The 18,016-nt window shown below is 40.3% G+C and overlaps 1 protein-coding gene across 3 annotated transcripts in view; it reads right to left on the bottom strand.

Moving 5' to 3' along the window:
• TNIK (TRAF2 and NCK interacting kinase) overlaps positions 1-18,016 on the bottom strand; it is a 412,061-nt gene that overhangs the window by 153,280 nt on the left and 240,765 nt on the right. For all 3 annotated transcript variants that reach the window (XM_029213869.1, XM_029213867.1, XM_029213868.1), the window contains exon 3: positions 13,932-13,988. In XM_029213869.1, the coding sequence (XP_029069702.1) occupies positions 13,932-13,988 (57 nt within the window). The remainder of the gene's footprint in view (positions 1-13,931; positions 13,989-18,016) is intronic.

The following is an 18,016-nucleotide window of genomic DNA, read 5'->3' as shown; positions in this document are numbered from 1 at the left end:
AGGCTAATTTTTCTCATCTATAAGGAGATACAGATTTTATAATAGTATCAATATTATTATATGTCCCAATCTTCTGTGAAAATTAAATGAAGTATGTGAAAGTTATAAAATATAATACAAAATAAACATTATTATTAATCTTCTCAACCAATAAATAAATAACAAAGGTAGGAGAGGGCAGGAATGTAAGTAACTTGAGTTTTAGGTTTAAATTGTTTAAATTCCAAACAGTTAATGGAACCACTGTGGATCATGGTTATGTAGCTCTAATATATAACCTTGTTCTTGATCTTATATGGCCTTGTAAGTGAGTGTGAAATTTATCAGGCCTTCAGGGCTACTGTTTATCCAGATTTCAAGACTAGTGCAATGATGGCCTTAAGTTACTCAGTGAAACTGAAAGGGAGGCACTTATTATGACCATAAGAACACATTTAAGCCCTTCATAAGCAGTCCAACCTCTTACAATACGGCTCATTGAAGGAGATGGGTTACGATGCTTTCAAAAGGACAAAACAACAACTGAGGCTAGAATTAGATTACAAAGTTATAAGAAGCTTATCTTCTGTTTTGTAAATGAATTATTCTTATATCTTGAGAATTGAGCACAGGGATCAAGCTCACTGGGAAACTAATGACCACTGGGTCATAGTGAAAAACAAAGTCATGGTACCAAATTGTCACAAATGTTAAAAGGGAGTAATTTTAGTAAGCTAAGTCCAATACTCTAGGAAGAACCATGATCTCAATCAGAAGACTTCAAAATCTTGTCCAAGCTGACTTATTATGTAAAGTCAGGCACGGCCATTTAAACTCTCCGAATGCCAGTTATTTTCACCTGTAAATGGGAAAAAGGATACCTATCAAAGTCACCTCCTAAGGCTTAGAAATGATTAAGTGCTTATGTAAGCACAGCTTTATTATCAACATAAAGAAGACTGTCTTTTCTCAAGATGACGAGAATCTATTTATTGCTTACTATTTGTGGTAGACTAAAAGGAAAAACGGCCCGATATGTGGCAGCCTCCCACCTGAAGAGGTGGAGTTCATTTCCTCTGCTTGTCTCTGGGCTTGGCCATGTGATCTGCTTTGGCCAACGGGACATTAGGAAATGCGACGCAGCAGAGACTTGAAAGGTATTTGTGTGTAGGGATGGACTTCTCTTACTGCTCACAGAGAACACCTTTATGTGAAAAACGAGAACCAGCCTCCTGGAAGATGATAAAACAGGTGAAGAGACAGTGCTTTTCAAATGCAAGGAAACGGATGATCCCAGACAATGCTTTCAAGCCACCGGCGGTCTCTGATGACTATATGATGATCACAACCGTGGTCATAAAATATAGCCAAAGCCAACCTTATGTTTTGTCCCAGAGGTTGTATGTGTATCATCTCATTTAATATTCAAAACGGCTCTATGAAGTACATGTTTTTAATGATCCCATTGAACAAATAAGGAAAATGAGTTTCCTATTTTAAATGTTACAGCTAAGATCCAAAGCCAAGATTCGTCTGACTTCAAAGTCAGTCCTCTTAATTCTAAACTGAAAACTCCTAGACAGAAGAAAGGCAATTACCTACGGTGATAAAACCAAAGCTTCTAAATCATGAAAGAAGAGTTTAGGAGCACCTTAAGCCAGGGCTGAAGAGAAACCTGCCTTTGGTCCTCCAATTAAAGGAGCTTGTTAGCACACACTAATATTTGCTTATGAATGATTCCAGGGGATAAAGGAGGGATTTTAAGTTGCATGTTTATTACACAGGGGAATATACTTTAAGCACCTACAATATAGTAGGATTTAAAAACGGCATTAACGAGACACTTCATATTACTGTGCTCTATAACAAAGGGTTTTGCCCAACGTTCAGCTCTCAACCCATGGAAGAGGAATAAACCTCTGTAATTCTTACAACAATCCAAGGGACTGGTCAGTTTGAACTCTCAAGGAAGTATGAGGTGTAGAGACTCATAAATGCGACTACACCCTGAGGTTCGGACACTGGCTAGAACCACTTCTGTTCCTGCTCACCTGTCCTTCTCTCCACAGTGGTTGCTGGCATTAGGCAGGTTTTTGTGTTAACGTGTCTACCATTTTCACCTTCGTCGCTGACTGAATGTGATAAAAAATTGAAGACGAGTTATTGTTAAAGAATCATAGACGATTAGAATTTGTAGGGATTACTAACATCTTCTAAAATGTGATTTAAAAAAGAAACTTAATAATTTATAGCACTAAAATCCCTTTCTCCAACAGAAATTTTATTCAGGATGCCAATATACAGCCTCAATAAAAACCAGACTTTTAAAATCAGTAAACATTTATTTTTATAAATTAAACTATTATATGTAGTACACACAGCTATATTTAAAATGGATAACCAACAAGGACCTACTGTAGGGCACAGGGAACTCTACTCAATATTATGTAACAACCTAAATGGGAAAAGAATTTGAAAAAAGAATAGACACTTGTATATTTATAACTATATCACTTTGCTGTACACTCAAAACTAACACAACATTGTTTATCAACTATACTCCAATATAAAATAAATAGTTTAAAAAAAAGAAACAGGGCTGCCCTGGTGGTGCAGTGGTTGGGAGTCCGCCCGCCGATGCAGGGGATGCGGGTTCGCGACCCGGTCTGGGAAGATCCCACATGCCACGGAGCGGCTGGGCCCGTGAGCCATGGCCGCTGAGCCTGTGTGTCCGGAGCCCGTGCTCCGCAACGGGAGAGGCCACAAGAGTGAGAGGCCCGCGTACCGCAAAAAAAATAAAGAAACAAAGGATGACTAAACTCTTAAAAAAATTAAACTATGTAATATTTAGATATAAAGTTAATCAATGACAACAAAGGGGCTATTTTAGTGAAGACAAATTTAGAATTTTTGAAAGAAAAAGTCACATATCAGCTTCAATATCTTATGAATTTTCTGTTTTGTTTTGGTTCCAAAGGATAGAGGAAATCTATATTTCCTCAGATAGGTAATTGTAAGTGGTAACAATTACTCTTAAAAAGCATGCTTAAAATTTCAGTGGAAAATTCATACTGAACGACATTCTGCACACGAATGGAGTAACCCAGATTACAAATTGAAAAGTTGCTGTTTATTTTTAATTTATTTATTTTTTTAACATCTTTATTGGAGTTATAATTGCTTTACAATGGTGTGTTAGTTTCTGCTTTACAACAAAATGAATCAGTTATATATATACATATGTTCCCATATCTCTTGCATCTCCCTCCCTCCCACCCTTCCTATCCCACCCCTCCAGGCGGTCACAAAGCACCGAGCTGATCTCCCTGTGCTATGCGGCTGCTTCCCACTAGCTATCTACCTTACGTTTGGTAGTGTATATATGTCCATGCCTCTCTCTCACTTTGTCACAGCTTTAATTTATTTTATTGAAGTACAGTTGACTGTAATGTGTTAATTTCTGCTGTACAGCAAAGTGATTCAGTTATACATATATGTACCTATTTTTTTCATATTCTTTTCCATTATGGTTTATCACTGGATATTGAATAGAGTTCCCTGTACTATACAGTAGGACCTTGTTGTTTATCCTTCCTACATAAAATAGTTTGCATCTGCTAATCCCAAACTCCCAATCCATCCCTCCCCCACCCTCACTCCCCCTTGAGAAGTTGCAATTTTCTAGTGTGTTCAAAGTTGGTATATAACATTGAGTTTGAGGGTATTTTTTAAAAAATCAGTTTATTAAATATTAAAATATATGAAACATTAAATGAGACTTAAGCATGTATGGATCCTCTAAAATTATCTCAAGGTGGGTAAGCACCTGCAAACTATATATTTACAGATCTAAGGAAACAGGTCTAGCATGATTCAACGAGTTGCCCAAGCCCGTATTTCTTCATTGCAGCACTGATAGAACTTGGATCTTTGCCACAGCATACTGCAAGCAGCACTTGGATTTGTTGTATATGTTAACCCTAAACTAAATGGATTCATTCAACAAATATTTATCTGCTACTCTATCCCAGGCACAATGCTAAATAATAATAATAATAATAATAATAATATAATACAGCTGTCCCTCAGTATCCATAAGGGATTGGTTCCAGGATCCTCCATGGATACCAAAACCCACAGATGTTTAAGTCCCTTATGTAAAGTAGCACGGCACAGTCGGCCTGCCATATCCATGGGTTACACATCCTCAGATTCAACTAACACTGCGAATACGCCGGGCCGAGTGTAATACAACAATGGACATAAAACATTCAAGCTCTTCCACAATGAAACTTACTATAGTCTTGTGGGGAACACAAATGGAAATCAAAGAATGATACAGATACATGCAAAATTACTAACTTGAGAGGTATGGGTAGCTGATGTAATTAGGGGCATGAGGGGAGAGAGCTGATAAATCCAAGTGTGAGCTGAATTTTAAAAGCCATGCGGGAGGTTACCCAGTTAGCGGAAAGAGAAAGTATAATGTGACGTGACTGAGGAGGGACTGGTTTCCTGGCAGAGAAACAATGATTACCAAGGCCCTGTAGCTGGACAGGGTAGGGCATATTGTCTCCTATGGGAATCGTTGGTGCCATGGAGAGAAAATGAAAAATGTCTACAAGAGATGTCGTAATAGTAACAATGTGCACTAAACACTGTGTTCTACATATTGCTCTCAAATGCTTTATTTTACTATTTATTTATTTATTTATTTATTTATGGCTGTGTTGGGTCTTCATTGATGCCGGCCGGCTTTTCTCTAGTTGCAGCGAGCGGGGGCTACTCTTTGTCGCGGTGCGCGGGCTTCTCATTGCGGTGGCTTCTCTTGTTGCAAAGCTCGGGCTCTAGGCGCGCGGGCTTCAGTAGCTGTGGTGTGCAGGCTTAGTAGCTGTGCCTTGAGGGCTCTAGCGGTGCAGGCTCAGTAACTGTGGAGTACAGGCTTAGTTGCTCCGCAGCATGTGGGATCTTCCCGGACCAGGGATGGAACCCAAGTCCCCTGCATTGGCAGGAGAATTCTTAACCACTGCGCCACCAGGGAAGTCCCTCAAATGCTTTATAAATAACTATATTTCCTTCTCCCACTAAATGTATGAGAGAAGTAATATTATCCATATTTATACATGTGGAATAAGGGGAGGTTAAGCAACATGCCCAGGGTAAGAGAGACAGGAAGTGTCAAAACTAGGGTAAACCCAGATGAGTGACAGTTTGCTGTGCTCTTCTTTACCACTAGGCTAACCTGCTCTCTCTTTAGTAGGAAGTAGTATCCCTTAGAGAAGCAGACAACACGAGGGTGACATGCATCCTTCTCACACCCAAGCCTGCATTGATGTATGACTCCCAAGAGGACTATGAATTTTAAAAATAGGTTTTAGCCCTAGGAATGTTGTCATTCATTTAAAATCTATGATAAATGAGATAGCTTTTGCAGCAACATGGACGGACCTAGAGATTATCATACTAAGTGAAGTCAGAAAGAGAAAGACAAATATTGCTTATATGTGGAATCTAAAATATGATACAAATGAACCTATCTAAGAAAGAGAAACAATCACAGACATAGAGAACAGACCTGTGGTTGCTAGGGTCAGTGGGGGGGAGGGCTGGGAGTTTGGGGAGTCTGGAATTAGCAGATGCAAACTATTATATAGAGGATGGATAAACAACAAGGTCCTACTTGTCCTACTTGCACAAGGAACTGTATTCAATATCCTGTGATAAACCAAAATGGAAAAGAACATGAAAAAATATATAATATGTGTGTATATATATATATGTATGTGTGTGTGTGTGTGTGTGTATATATATATATATATATATATATATATATATATATCTGAATCACTTTCCAGAATGGCAGAAATTAACACAATATTGTAAATCAACTGTACTTCAATAAAATTAAAATAAATAAATAAATGAGATGGCTTATATCCTCAAGAATCCTCCACCTACAATTCAGGTAACAGCCCACAGGAATTGGAATGGGTCTTCTTTTCTGATGCTATTAACAGTGTAAATGATAATGTCTTCCCTTTTTTCTTTGGTTACCGGAAAAAAATAACTATCAAATTCCCTGTGCCTTGTAATTTGGATCTGTTTTTTCTTCATTTGGCTTTCTAGTCTTTATATTTTCTCTGGTCTCTTGTTTTTACAAACATAATATCATTTTGTATAGCATCTACTATGTGCCAGGTCCTAGGTCAGCAGGCTCTGCAGGAGGTACCAAGATGGATAATGCACAGTTCCTGTTCTGGGCTCATTAAAGTCAGCAGGCTTTAAACGAGAAAGAGAGGACTCTTCATAAAAGGAAAACTAAAGGTGAGCTTCCCCGTCATTCAGAAAGCCAATGTGTTGATGAGGAGGTCAAGCCTCAAAAGAACTCAACAAGAGGGAACCAAGTAAAGTCAAAAGAAGGACCTAAATGTGAGATGGGAAAGATGTGCTGGCATGCAAAGGAGAGCACGGATCTACGAAAGGAGACCCCCACTGTCCATGATTGAGGAACTTGGTAACAAATCTGGATTTGAATGGCCTGCTTAATGATTCCAGGCACCCCAACCTCTGTGGGCCAATCTCCTTACCTTCATGCATCTCAATTACACTAGGGGGATAAAAGAACAAATTGTAGTTTTGATCAAATACTTTGAGGTACACAAATGAAAGGCACTACTAAAAACAAACCATCACAAAGGAAAAGCACTTCTAACAACTAGTGCACCTAAATGTTCACCTTCATTACTGTGGGGTACAGACAGGAGTCCCCAGGTCCATTTTTTGCTCTTACGCAATCTCTGGAGCATGCATGCATACACATACTACAAGGCCACCCATTCATCACGCATGCACACGTGCAGAGACCCAGACACGCATAAGCCACCAAAAGGGGTATAATCAGTACGTAAGGAGAAATGCTGAAGTGTGCACGGAGTAAGCAGCTCAGCTTGTCCATTTTTAGAACTTAGAAGCTTTCCAAGTTCTACGTGCTGTACAACACACAGAATTGAGACACTGGAAATAGCCCCAAAGGTGGAGGGTATTATGGAGACAAAAAAAAAAATCTGTTTATCTTTTCTCTGTTAAAAGTTCTCAGGGCTTCCCTGGTGGCGCAGTGGTTGAGAGTCCGCCTGCCGATGCAGGGGACGCGGGTTCGTGCCCCGGTCCGGGAAGATCCCACATGCCGCGGAGCGGCTGGGCCCGTGAGCCATGGCCGCTGAGCCTGCGCGTCCGGAGCCTGTGCTCCGCAACGGGAGAGGCCACAGCAGTGAGAGGCCACCGTATCACAAAAAAAAAAAAAAAAGTTCTCATCACGTGCTTTATCTGATCGGTCCTTCTGCTAACTTTATCTACTTGAAAAGTCCCAACGAGGTGTCTAGAAGGGTCTCTGCAGTGGAAGAGCCTGGGGTGGGGATTCCCAGGCTTTGCTGAGAGTCAAGCTTCCACAGCTGGGAACGCCCCTCTCGGGCCCTACCAACCTTACCAGTTATCTACCCATCCTCTGATCTCATGTAGTTGCTACTTAGCCAGGAAACGAACGTACTGGCCACCTGGATAGGTCAGTTTCCTTCTTAAATTCTCCCTTAATACTCTCTGTACAGTCCTTGAAAGTTAATCAGAATGTCAAATAACTGTTCAACTGTTTGTTAAACGTCTTTCACTGACACTGGAATGTAAGATTCCAGAAGATAGCGCCTGTGTCTGTCTTATTCACCGCTATCACCCCAGAGCACAGTACATTCATTCATTCTTAAGTGAATGAATAAATGAATTATTGTGATTTCAGTCTTCAGCTTCTGGAATCCAGCCCCACTTTCTCTCCTGGATCTTGCTCTACACTAAGTCATTTTGACAGTTACCTGTTGTTCAGGGTAAGACTAATAACATCGTAACTGAGGTAGTGAAGACAGGGCTGAGTCAAACTATTTACATATATTGACAATGAACTAACCCACACATGGCATGTACGGCATGTGGTTCATAGCACAGGCTACCATCCCCAGCTACAGAAGTCCAATGCACATTATAACATCCTCTCCTCATTCCTATTGCCTGCCCCATGCAGGCATTCACTGTCTCTTACCAGGACTAATATTTAGTGAGGAACTGTTATGTACCAAGCACTAGACATTATATAATTTTAGCCTCAAAACAAGTTTGCAATGTTTGTATTCCCATCTAACAGATAAGAAAAATGAGATTCAGAAAAGTTAAAAAATTTGCCCAAGGGCAGTAAGGGGAGGAGTGAACCCAGCTGTATCTGAATCTGATGGCCATGCTCTGGTGATGCCCCCCAACTCCCAACTCCCGTCTCTCATTCTTATAACAGGGCCGTGGGGAAGGTGGGCACACCCTGACTGGCTGGATTCGAATTCCAACTCTGCCATTTACCGTCTGTGGTGCTCGGGCAAGTTATTCAGGATTTTTTGCTTTCAATTAATTCCTCATTTGTAAAATGGATATTATTAGCACCGCTCCTCTAATGGGAATTGTTTCAAGGATTAAATGAGTTAGTGTATATTGTATTAAGTACTAAGAACAATGCTTGGCACATATAAGCAATCAATGATAGCCATCTTTATTTTTGACTCTGACCGTTGTTGTTGTTGTTATTACTGTTACTAATATTACCTTCTATGCTACCAATCATTCCACTGAATTGCCCTCCCTTGGGGAAGGAGGCATCAAATGTGCATGGAGCAGCATGTCCCCTGATTTCTCCCAGTAACCGAAGATGAAAAGATTTTTTTTTTCCTTTGGTCCAATTTCAGCAAACATTCAATGAGTCCGTTAACTCTGGGCAAAGCACTCTACCAGAAACTACTGGGAGAAGGCTGCTTCCTTACTCGTCCAAGAGGGATGGAGACTGGCTGAAAGTTTCACCTATAGGAATTCAGTAAGTGAGACAGAAATAGAAACTCAATCAAGCAGGGCTTAAGACGGATCCTTCTAGTAGGCAAATCCCAACCTGTTACTTTGCTACTTAACTTCCGGCTTCCACACTGGCTCTAGCAGTGGTGTGAGGACGGGGCCAGGACAGCCTCCCGCCCCTTGTAAAAACAACCCGCCTTATCTTTTCTATCTAATGGGTTTTTGCTTAAGACTCTTTGCTCTCAGGGTTCTATTGGGAAAATTAAAAAGTTTGAAAACCTTGTAATGTCCTTGCCACAGCATTCAATTCCCTCATGACCTGACCCTAACTTGTCCAGATTCCCCTTGTATCACTCTCTCCTCAGCACATTTTTTACACTAAAACTAAACTACGTGATAGTTTCCAGAACATGTTCCACCTCTCTCAGCCTCCATGCCTTGGCACAGACGGTTTTCTTGGCCAGGAACGTTCTCATCTGATTTTCCTCCTGGGCTTAATTACTACCCCTCACGGTCACATCAAACTTTATATGTAACATTATTTATGACTTGTACGACTTTATTATAAAATGGATTAGCTTTACTTACAAATATTTAGAGCAAGGTTGTATTATTGTCAGCTCCCCTTCAGGCAAAGAACCACTTCGTCATTTTTGAATTTCAAGTGTCGGTCATAAAGTAGGTGTTTAGTAAATGTTTATCAAATAAATATTAAATTAAACACTAAATGTCCTTCTATGTTAAATGAAGACCTATGGCAGTGTGAGAAACAGGGTGGACTTAAAAAGTAGAGTTAAAATACTCAGGTTGAAATATTCGCTCCACCATTTACATGTTACATTGAGCATGATACTTAGTATGCCTGGTTTTCTCATCTCTATAATGGAACTAATAATGGAGTCTGGTGGTTGTTAAGGGCATTCAGTGAATCAATACACAGAAAGTATTGTAAAGAGTTCTGGCACACAATAATCACTCCATCAATGTTAGCTACCATTATTATTATTTCAGGCTGAAATATAAAAAAAATGTAACTACAGAGGCACTTTACTTAAGGACTAAGTCAGTTTTAAATACATCTACTAAAATGATTTGATCTTACAGTAATACACTGAATTCTCTTGTTTTTCCCTGCCCAGCATCTATCCTACCCTTTCCTTTAACAGTTCTTAGTTTTTTATTTGAGGAATCCTTTCCAACTCTCTGTCCCTGTGGTAGGTTCCAGGGTCAGGCACCCAACCCAGACGTGGCTGGAGAGAAACAGGGTTTGGTTGTCGGATAGTGAGGTGACCCAAGCTGGGCCACTGAAGTTCACACTGGCACTCTTGCAGGGACTAAGGGTAATGAAGTAATTAGAACATGAGCCTGGAGCTGCTGATAGAAAGAAAGCAGAGCCCAGAGATGGAGAGACACAAAATTCCTGATCAGTCATGTGACTTCCTAGATCTCGCTGAGCCTTTTCTGCTTTTCTTCTTTTTTTAAAAAATATACACAAGACAGTAAATTCTGTTTTCAGCTTCATCTAGTCTGAGTGGGGCTTTGGTACTACAACCCAAAGTGTCCTGAGTAATGATCACAACCAGTCATTGTAAAGATGAAAGCCTATGACAGTAAGTTATTATCTTACTAAGTCCTACATGGACTTCAAGGTATCATTGTAATAAAGGGACTAGTTTACATCAGGAATTTTGGTTCAAATGAAGATGGGTATTATTTGCAGGATTATCAAAGAATCATGGTCTCTTCATACTTGGTAGCCAGAAAGCAGTAAATACAAGTCCCTAGAAAAGTGTTCCTCTGACTTTGGTGTGCATGAAGCTCCTTGAGGAGCTTGGAGAAAAGGCAGGTTCTTCTACCCAGAAATTCTGCAGCAAGCCCAGGAATCTGCCTTTCTGGTGAACACCCCAGGGGTGCAGACAGTCCGTAAATGCTGGCTGTCCACCTTGAGGAACACTACCTGAGAGGGCCCAATTTTGTTTAGATGATTAAAGTACGCAAATCCAGCTGGGAAGAAATCCCCAGAAAGCGACAAAATGCAGAAATTCTCATAATTATTTCAGAAACTAAAACAACTTCAAAGACTGACTCTGAGTTTAAGCCCTAATTCTGAAGCAAATATTAGCAAATTTGGAAGTGTCTCAGCTGTAAAACAGAAGAACATAAGCATTATATCCAGTTTTCTCTATGGTTATTTTCTTTTAAAAAAGGAAATGGTATAGAAAGAAAACAGTCATTTAAAAATTGATTTCAAGCTTATAGTTTTATCAAATTCATTACGATAAACTGTAGTAACTTCACAGTAGATCACTGCAAACAATTCACAAAGATGACCTTTGAGAATTCATCTCAGAGCAGCTATAATGAGCACAATTATAATAATTGGTAAGAAGCTTTTGCAGCGTTCCATAATACACAAAAGACAACATGACAAAATGAAATAGATTGTTTTCTGAGGACACCACATGAGTTTCACAAAGGAAATTTTATGTTGACTGTGATGTGTCAGGGGGTGATACAAAAGTCATTTGATGCTGGATCATACACCATGGGAAATAAGAAAACCATTTCCTGATGTGTATCCATGTTTGCCTTTGTTAGGGGTCAGTGGTTACATAATGGTCAATGATGTGCCTAAATCAAGGAACTATCCAGCCCTTTCAACAGAGGTTCCCCCGAGAGAATTAAGCCTAAATACTATAAAGCATCCATTGTAAGCAATGGATTGACTCTCCTATGCATTGAAAATGGTGCTAGCTCTGTACCATGCTGGGGCGAATTGAGAAAATAGACTCTAAATCATTTTCTGTAGGTCTCAGTTGCCTTGTGAAACCCAGTTTAGAGCGGCTGACTGACACTGCTTAAGCTGAAAATACACACTCTGGGATACATCGCTGTGTAACTTTTTTGATTCCAAGCAAGGTGGTCTAGAAATAGTAAATGATTCTTTGAACAATTTAAAATCTCACAAACAGAACCAGAAAAAGTGATACTCAATGCTCTCAAGTCATACTTTGTGCATCAATATACAGCTTTGTACACTGAGATTAATGACGTCAATGGAACTCAACTGTAGTCTGCAGACCCACACAACAGAACTTTACAGAATTAATGTCTTGGGCTCCATCCACATCCATTAGTTGTTCAACTGCCAAGTGCATCACATTATGTGGAGATCCTATTCAATTCAAGGAAAATACAGTAGTATGGCTTTAGCAGAATTGCAAAATAAATTCTGATTTGTTTTGTGCTGGGAGCTTTGTAAAAGATTTACACATTTCTAATGGGTTTCTATGTAGAGACTGATAGTATCTGATCTTGATTTTTGTGTCAGACCCTGCTAATTAACAATACAAGTATCCATCCCCTCTTCATTCCTGACTAATAACAGAACCCAAATTAACTGGACAGGTTGGTAGAATGAAAGACCACATTTCCCAGCTTCCTTGCAGCTAGGTAGCCAACGACTGCAGAAGTAAATAGAAACGTATGCGAGTAGAAAAAAATTTCACTGGAAGGGGCTGTCTTCTGTACCCTCTGCTCCCAGCCCCTCCCCCCCACTCCCCGCACTGCCTTTTTTTTGCCTGCCAAAGAATGTGATCAATGGAAATCCAACAGTTACCTTAAATCACAGAACTGACCTTAAGTGTGGAAGCCATGTGTCAGAACGATGGAGCAGAAAGATAAAAACACCCGCCTACTCTACCACATTGCTGTTACACATCCCTGGACTGTCGCCCCTAGACTCCTTTAACATGAGAGAACCTAACACTTCCATCATACTTAAGCCTCTGTTATTTTGAGTTTTCTCTTGCAAGTGGCAGAACGTAAACCTTATTAATATAATCTACATGTATTTTCTTACTCAAAGGCCAGGTAAATTAATAAACTAATTGGGATGAAATATTTTAACTGGTTTGCAAGCTCTGAAATTTGAATAATGCATTTAGGACAAATAAAAGGAAGGATTACTTTATCTAAGTTCTTCTAAACATATGGGAACAAAATTTTTTCTTGTTAAAAATGCATATAATTTTTAAAATGCATAGAACTTAAAAAGGAATTCAGATAAGTAAGGAAAGGAAGACAGTACAATGTGTGGTATAAATGAAAATTAGTGAGATTAGTATCGTGGTTAATAGTGTAGCATATAATGTATACTTATCAAAGGTAGCAAACCGGACCAGAGGAGGTACGGACCGAAGTCTGACCTACGGACATACTGTGTGTTTTTCTTATTTGTATACTGGTTCTTGATACCTTTGTGTGACCCATTCATTCTATATCTCTTTACATTAAATAATCCACTTCTGGGCCAAACGGAAGACTTTGGTCTTTTAGCTTTTGTGTACAGCTGACACATCTTAGGAAAATCCCTGGGGACAATAGAAAATCATTAACATGCTTTTGATTTCCAATAAGTCCTTTCAAGTCTGATTTTTGCTCTGTACTCTAGAAAAGGCATCAAAATATTTTAAAAAGACCTAGCAAAAAGGATTGAAAGCATAAGATTGTACTTAAAATAAAGTCTATTCCTTAGATTGCTTTTGATCATCCAGGCCAGAAATTTTGTTTCAGTGTTGCTCTATAATAATAAGTATTTGTAGTTATTGTGATCATTTGGTCTATAACATTTTGGGGAGGAAAATATCCATGTTACACATCCTACTAGGATTCTAGAGTTATCCAAACTCTTGTCTACTCCAGCGTTAGGTGGACTTTGGGGAAAACTGTTAAGACCCACCTCTTCTGTGTAATCTCAGTATTATTCTCTTAATACCTTCAAATCCTTGTTCTGTCTTCACCTGCAAATGTCCTTGGCTGTGTTTATGTAAAGTATTGGCACACATGTTCTTCTCTCTGACTACCTGAGGCAGTGTGTAGGTATCTAATTTAACTAGAGTGACTCACCCACGGTCATCTCGGTCAGCTGCTGAATACTCTTAATGTTTATGTTAAGCACAAGTGGGGAAAGGTCTTGGATGTCTAAAAAGATTCTATTTCCAAAACAATGATTTTTCTCTACCACTAACTTCTCTATTACAAATATATAAGTTTGAGACGGCAAGATAATGATACATTACCCCTGTGACATCCATAACCTTGATGGCTGCAAGTTGGCCCGTTTTGACATGACGACCCTGTAAAACAATTTTTAAAAATAATTCAGTTCTGATGAGTAATATTAGCATTAGATTTCAACTGTAAAGAACAATTACATAAATCAATGTTACAGGGTGCCAATGGGGAAGACAGACAGACAGACAGACACACAGAAATCTTAAATGCTTTGAAGATCAATCTCTATTTAATGTTTATTTTGTAAAACATCTCCATCACTTTGTCTGTTGGGTTTGTTTTCACAGTGGTTGTCAAGGTAAATCGAAGAGACAATGTCGAATAATTTGGTCTTACCTCCTCTTCAAGGTGTTAGATAAGGGGTTGAGTGAGAGGAGGATTTACATGGAAGGGGAGCTAGATCTGGGTGGAGGAGACATAAGCATCTCCTCCGTTGGAAAACACTTGGTATGTGCAGAAACTTTAGTTTCCTTGATTATTAAAATATCTTGTAACAGTCTCAAATGGATATGATTCTGCTTCTCTTCACTTCAGACTATTAATTTATCTTCATCTTAAAAGGGGGCCTAAAACAAAAACAGATAGCAATCAATCCGAATTTGTGATCAAAGAGACAGTATTGAGCATAAGGAACTGCTTCCCGGGTGTGGTGAGGGGGCAATCCCAAAGAGGAGCTTTCTCTGCACTTGCTCCTTGAGAAACATAAAGTCTACATCTGACTCTCAGACAGTAGTAAAGATGGTCAATATCCATTACTTCTTTTTTTTTGCGGTACGCGGGGCCTCTCACTCTTGTGGCCTCTCCCGCTGCGGAGCACAGGCTCCAGACGCGCAGGCTCAGCGGCCATGGCTCACGGGCCCAGCCGCTCCGCGGCATGTGGGATCTTCTCGGACCGGGGCACGAACCCGTGTCCCCTGCATCAGCAGGCGGACTCTCAACCACTGCGCCACCAGGGAAGCCCTATCCATTACTTCTAAATGCATTTTCTATGTGGCTTCTACAATACATTTTACCTACCATTGCTATTATGCAGTATAATATACCTTCCAAGATCAGCTGGATTCAAATCCCAGCCGCATGACCTTAGGTAAATCCCTTAACCTTCTAGGCCTCAGTGTCCACGTCTGAAAAATGGAAATAATGATAGTACCTAACTCATAGTATTGCAAGGAGGATTGAATGAGATAATGTATATAAAGTGCTTGACAGTACCTGGCACAGAATAGCTGTCAGCAGACGCTGGCTATAATTATTTATAGTCCTGTCTTGTGATTAATTTTAAGCGTTGTCTTCCCTCTTAAGTTATATGTTTCATGAAGGAAGGAACTGTGTCTCATCATTGTATTTCCAGTGCCTGGAATAGTGGGTGCCTAGCCCGTAGATGGGGTGGCATGTTTATGGATGAACGACAACAGCAGGTAGTGGAGTCATGTCCACTTGAAGCTGGAGGAGACAGCTTTGGTGCTGCCTGCCCCTTTTCTTCTCGTATATCTCAGCTTTGTGTATGGATCTACCCGATTCTAATAGTGCTTCCTTCACCTTTCAACCTCCATTCTGCTCCCTCCCTTTCCTCCTCACTCAGAAAAGAGCACACAGAAGAAGACGTTAAATCAGTAACCTAACAGGGTCACAGGCGTACTTCAACTTTCAAGAAATTGAGGGAAGGGGCTGAAGCATTACCACACGAAGAGCCCTGGACCGGAATTCCAGACGCCTGGTTCTGCCCATGACCAGCTGGTTCACTGGGAGCAAGTTATGTAACCCATCTGGACCCTGGTTTCCTCATCTGCAAAACGTGGGGAGCCTGGGCTCAGTGGTCGGAGGTGGGGGGGAGTAGGTGTCACTGTTAACGCCCCCCCCCTTTCCACCCCAAGGAAATTTAGGAAAATTAGTTGGAAATTTAGTTTTCAGAATGACTGAGTGGGGAGAGTAGTACTACTGCCACTTAGTACCCAGGGGCCAGCAATACTAACTTCCTGCCGAGCCTGGGTCAATCTCCCACAGAGGTGAAGTAGCAACAGTGCCCTCTGTTGATAAGACACTGAATGACCTCCAGGGTTGTCCAGGTCCCAGTTAAGTCTGCGATGCTGTAATGGTGACCTTAACAAAGGAGTCACTGGCTTCTCTTCGAGAATAGAAAGTCTTTAAAGTAAGGGCCACAAATCATACCTTAAACAATGGTTATTTCTCTACTAAAGCACTAAAGGAGTGTAGGAGACTGCAGACAAATACAGAGGGTCTGGCTGATGTCACACAGCTGATTCACCTTGAAATTCTTTTAATGGTGCCATGCAGCCAGGAAAGGGGAACACCCGGGTATGTCTTGCAGGGACCTCTAAGAACTGACCCCCTGTCTGCCACGCCACCTTGGTGGGCTCCCACCTGCTCTTACGCTGTGGTCCCGGACACTAAACTGCGTTCTCTAAAGGTATTGCATTGTTTGTTGTCTCCCTGATGGTGTGTTTTCTTGTCTCCCTGATGGTGTGTTTTCTTGGCCTGGAATGCCCTTCACTCCCAGCTCCCCAGTAAGCTTACTCACTTTGTAGATTCACCCCTGGCCTCTGTGCTAGTAATGAACATTCCATGTTTCTACTACAGCACTGAGCCCAAAGGACCATTAATCCCCCCCCCCCGCCACCTTACTGGTCTCCTTCCCTCTCTCCTGTGCTTCTCCTCTGGTTCCATTTGCAGCAGAACCTTTTCCCACCAAAAATCTTGAAAGGCATCCAACCTCCTTGTTCAAGCAGGGGTTTGAGCAGCCTCTTAACTGCCCCGGGGAGCTCCTGAAGTCACCTCAGCCAACACAGTTTGAGAAATGTTACACTCTATTTTTAACTCCTTAAGTGACACGGAATCTTCTTCAAGCGAATAATTTGTTACAAGGACATGTCAACACCTAGTTCTTTCCATCAGCAGCCAGGGAGGGAATGGACAGGATACAATCCACTTTACATTTCAAATGTAAATGGCATTGGGCACTGAGCAGCTCTTGGTTTGAAATAAATAAATTAAATAGCTGTGACGTTTTTGAACTTAAGACACAGGGTCGTTTTTGTTTTTGTTTTAGCAACTGCTTATAACATAACACTAGAAAAGAAAACAACCTACTTCTCCTCCATTTTAAATTTCCCTTCCAAGCTGAAATAACCATTCTCGATGGGTCTGACAGATGACTGAATAATACACGCTTGGGATGGCAGTTTGGGCTTAAATGAGATCCTGGAGGTGCAACAATTAGCAGCCTCAGCTCAGTCCCAAGCAAAGGCGTCCTGTGCTCTGGAACAGGAAGGCTGCTGAGCTGTCAACCTTTGATGGGGGAGCCACAAAGGAGGCTGCCCAGCGTGAGTTGCCTTTTCCATCACTAGAGAATGCCAAACCAAATTAGGATCCAGATGAAGGCAGACTTTGAGGGAATGGCTAGGAATCAGCTGACCTAAAGATCACTAGAAACCTGAGGCACATCATTTTCCAGTCAGTGTTTAAAGCGACAACTTCATAAAGTCACAAATAAATTGAGTAGGAGTAGCCCCTAAGGTACCTAATCTAATCCTTCTTTTAGAGATGAGGCCAATATCTCACAACTAATGGGGACCTAAACCCAGGACACTTTCTCACCTGTTCCAGTTCTACCTTCCAGCTCCTGAATTAGAAATTCTTATTTTATTTTATTTTATTTATATTTTTATATAGCAGGTTCTTATTAGTCACCAATTTTATACACATCAGTGTATACATGTCAATCCCAATCGCCCATGAATTAGAAATTCTTATCACTAAAATTTAAACAATTTTTTAAAACAAACCTTTTCATACTTCACTTAACTTGAATTAAACATGAACCATTCATATCTGTTTCATGTAGGATTTAATTTTTTTTTTATTTGAAGGCAATGGGGAGGATATTATTATTACAAGAGAATTTTGAGGTGAAAATTCAATACTACTCCTAATTTTAACTTATTTCCACTTAAAGAGAAATTAAAAATATAATCATAGACCCTAGTTTGGATCTAAACTACATAGTCAACCAAGGAGTAAAAATGAAATTCTGGGGGAAAAGAAACTTTAAAGGAGACAAAGAGTTAAAATT

The sequence above is a fragment of the Monodon monoceros genome, unplaced genomic scaffold, assembly GCF_005190385.1.
Source record: "Monodon monoceros isolate NGI ecotype Baffin Bay Population unplaced genomic scaffold, NGI_Narwhal_1 Super_Scaffold_11, whole genome shotgun sequence".
Taxonomy (NCBI): Eukaryota; Metazoa; Chordata; class Mammalia; order Artiodactyla; family Monodontidae; genus Monodon; species Monodon monoceros.
This window is presented reverse-complemented; position numbering and strand designations above follow the sequence as displayed.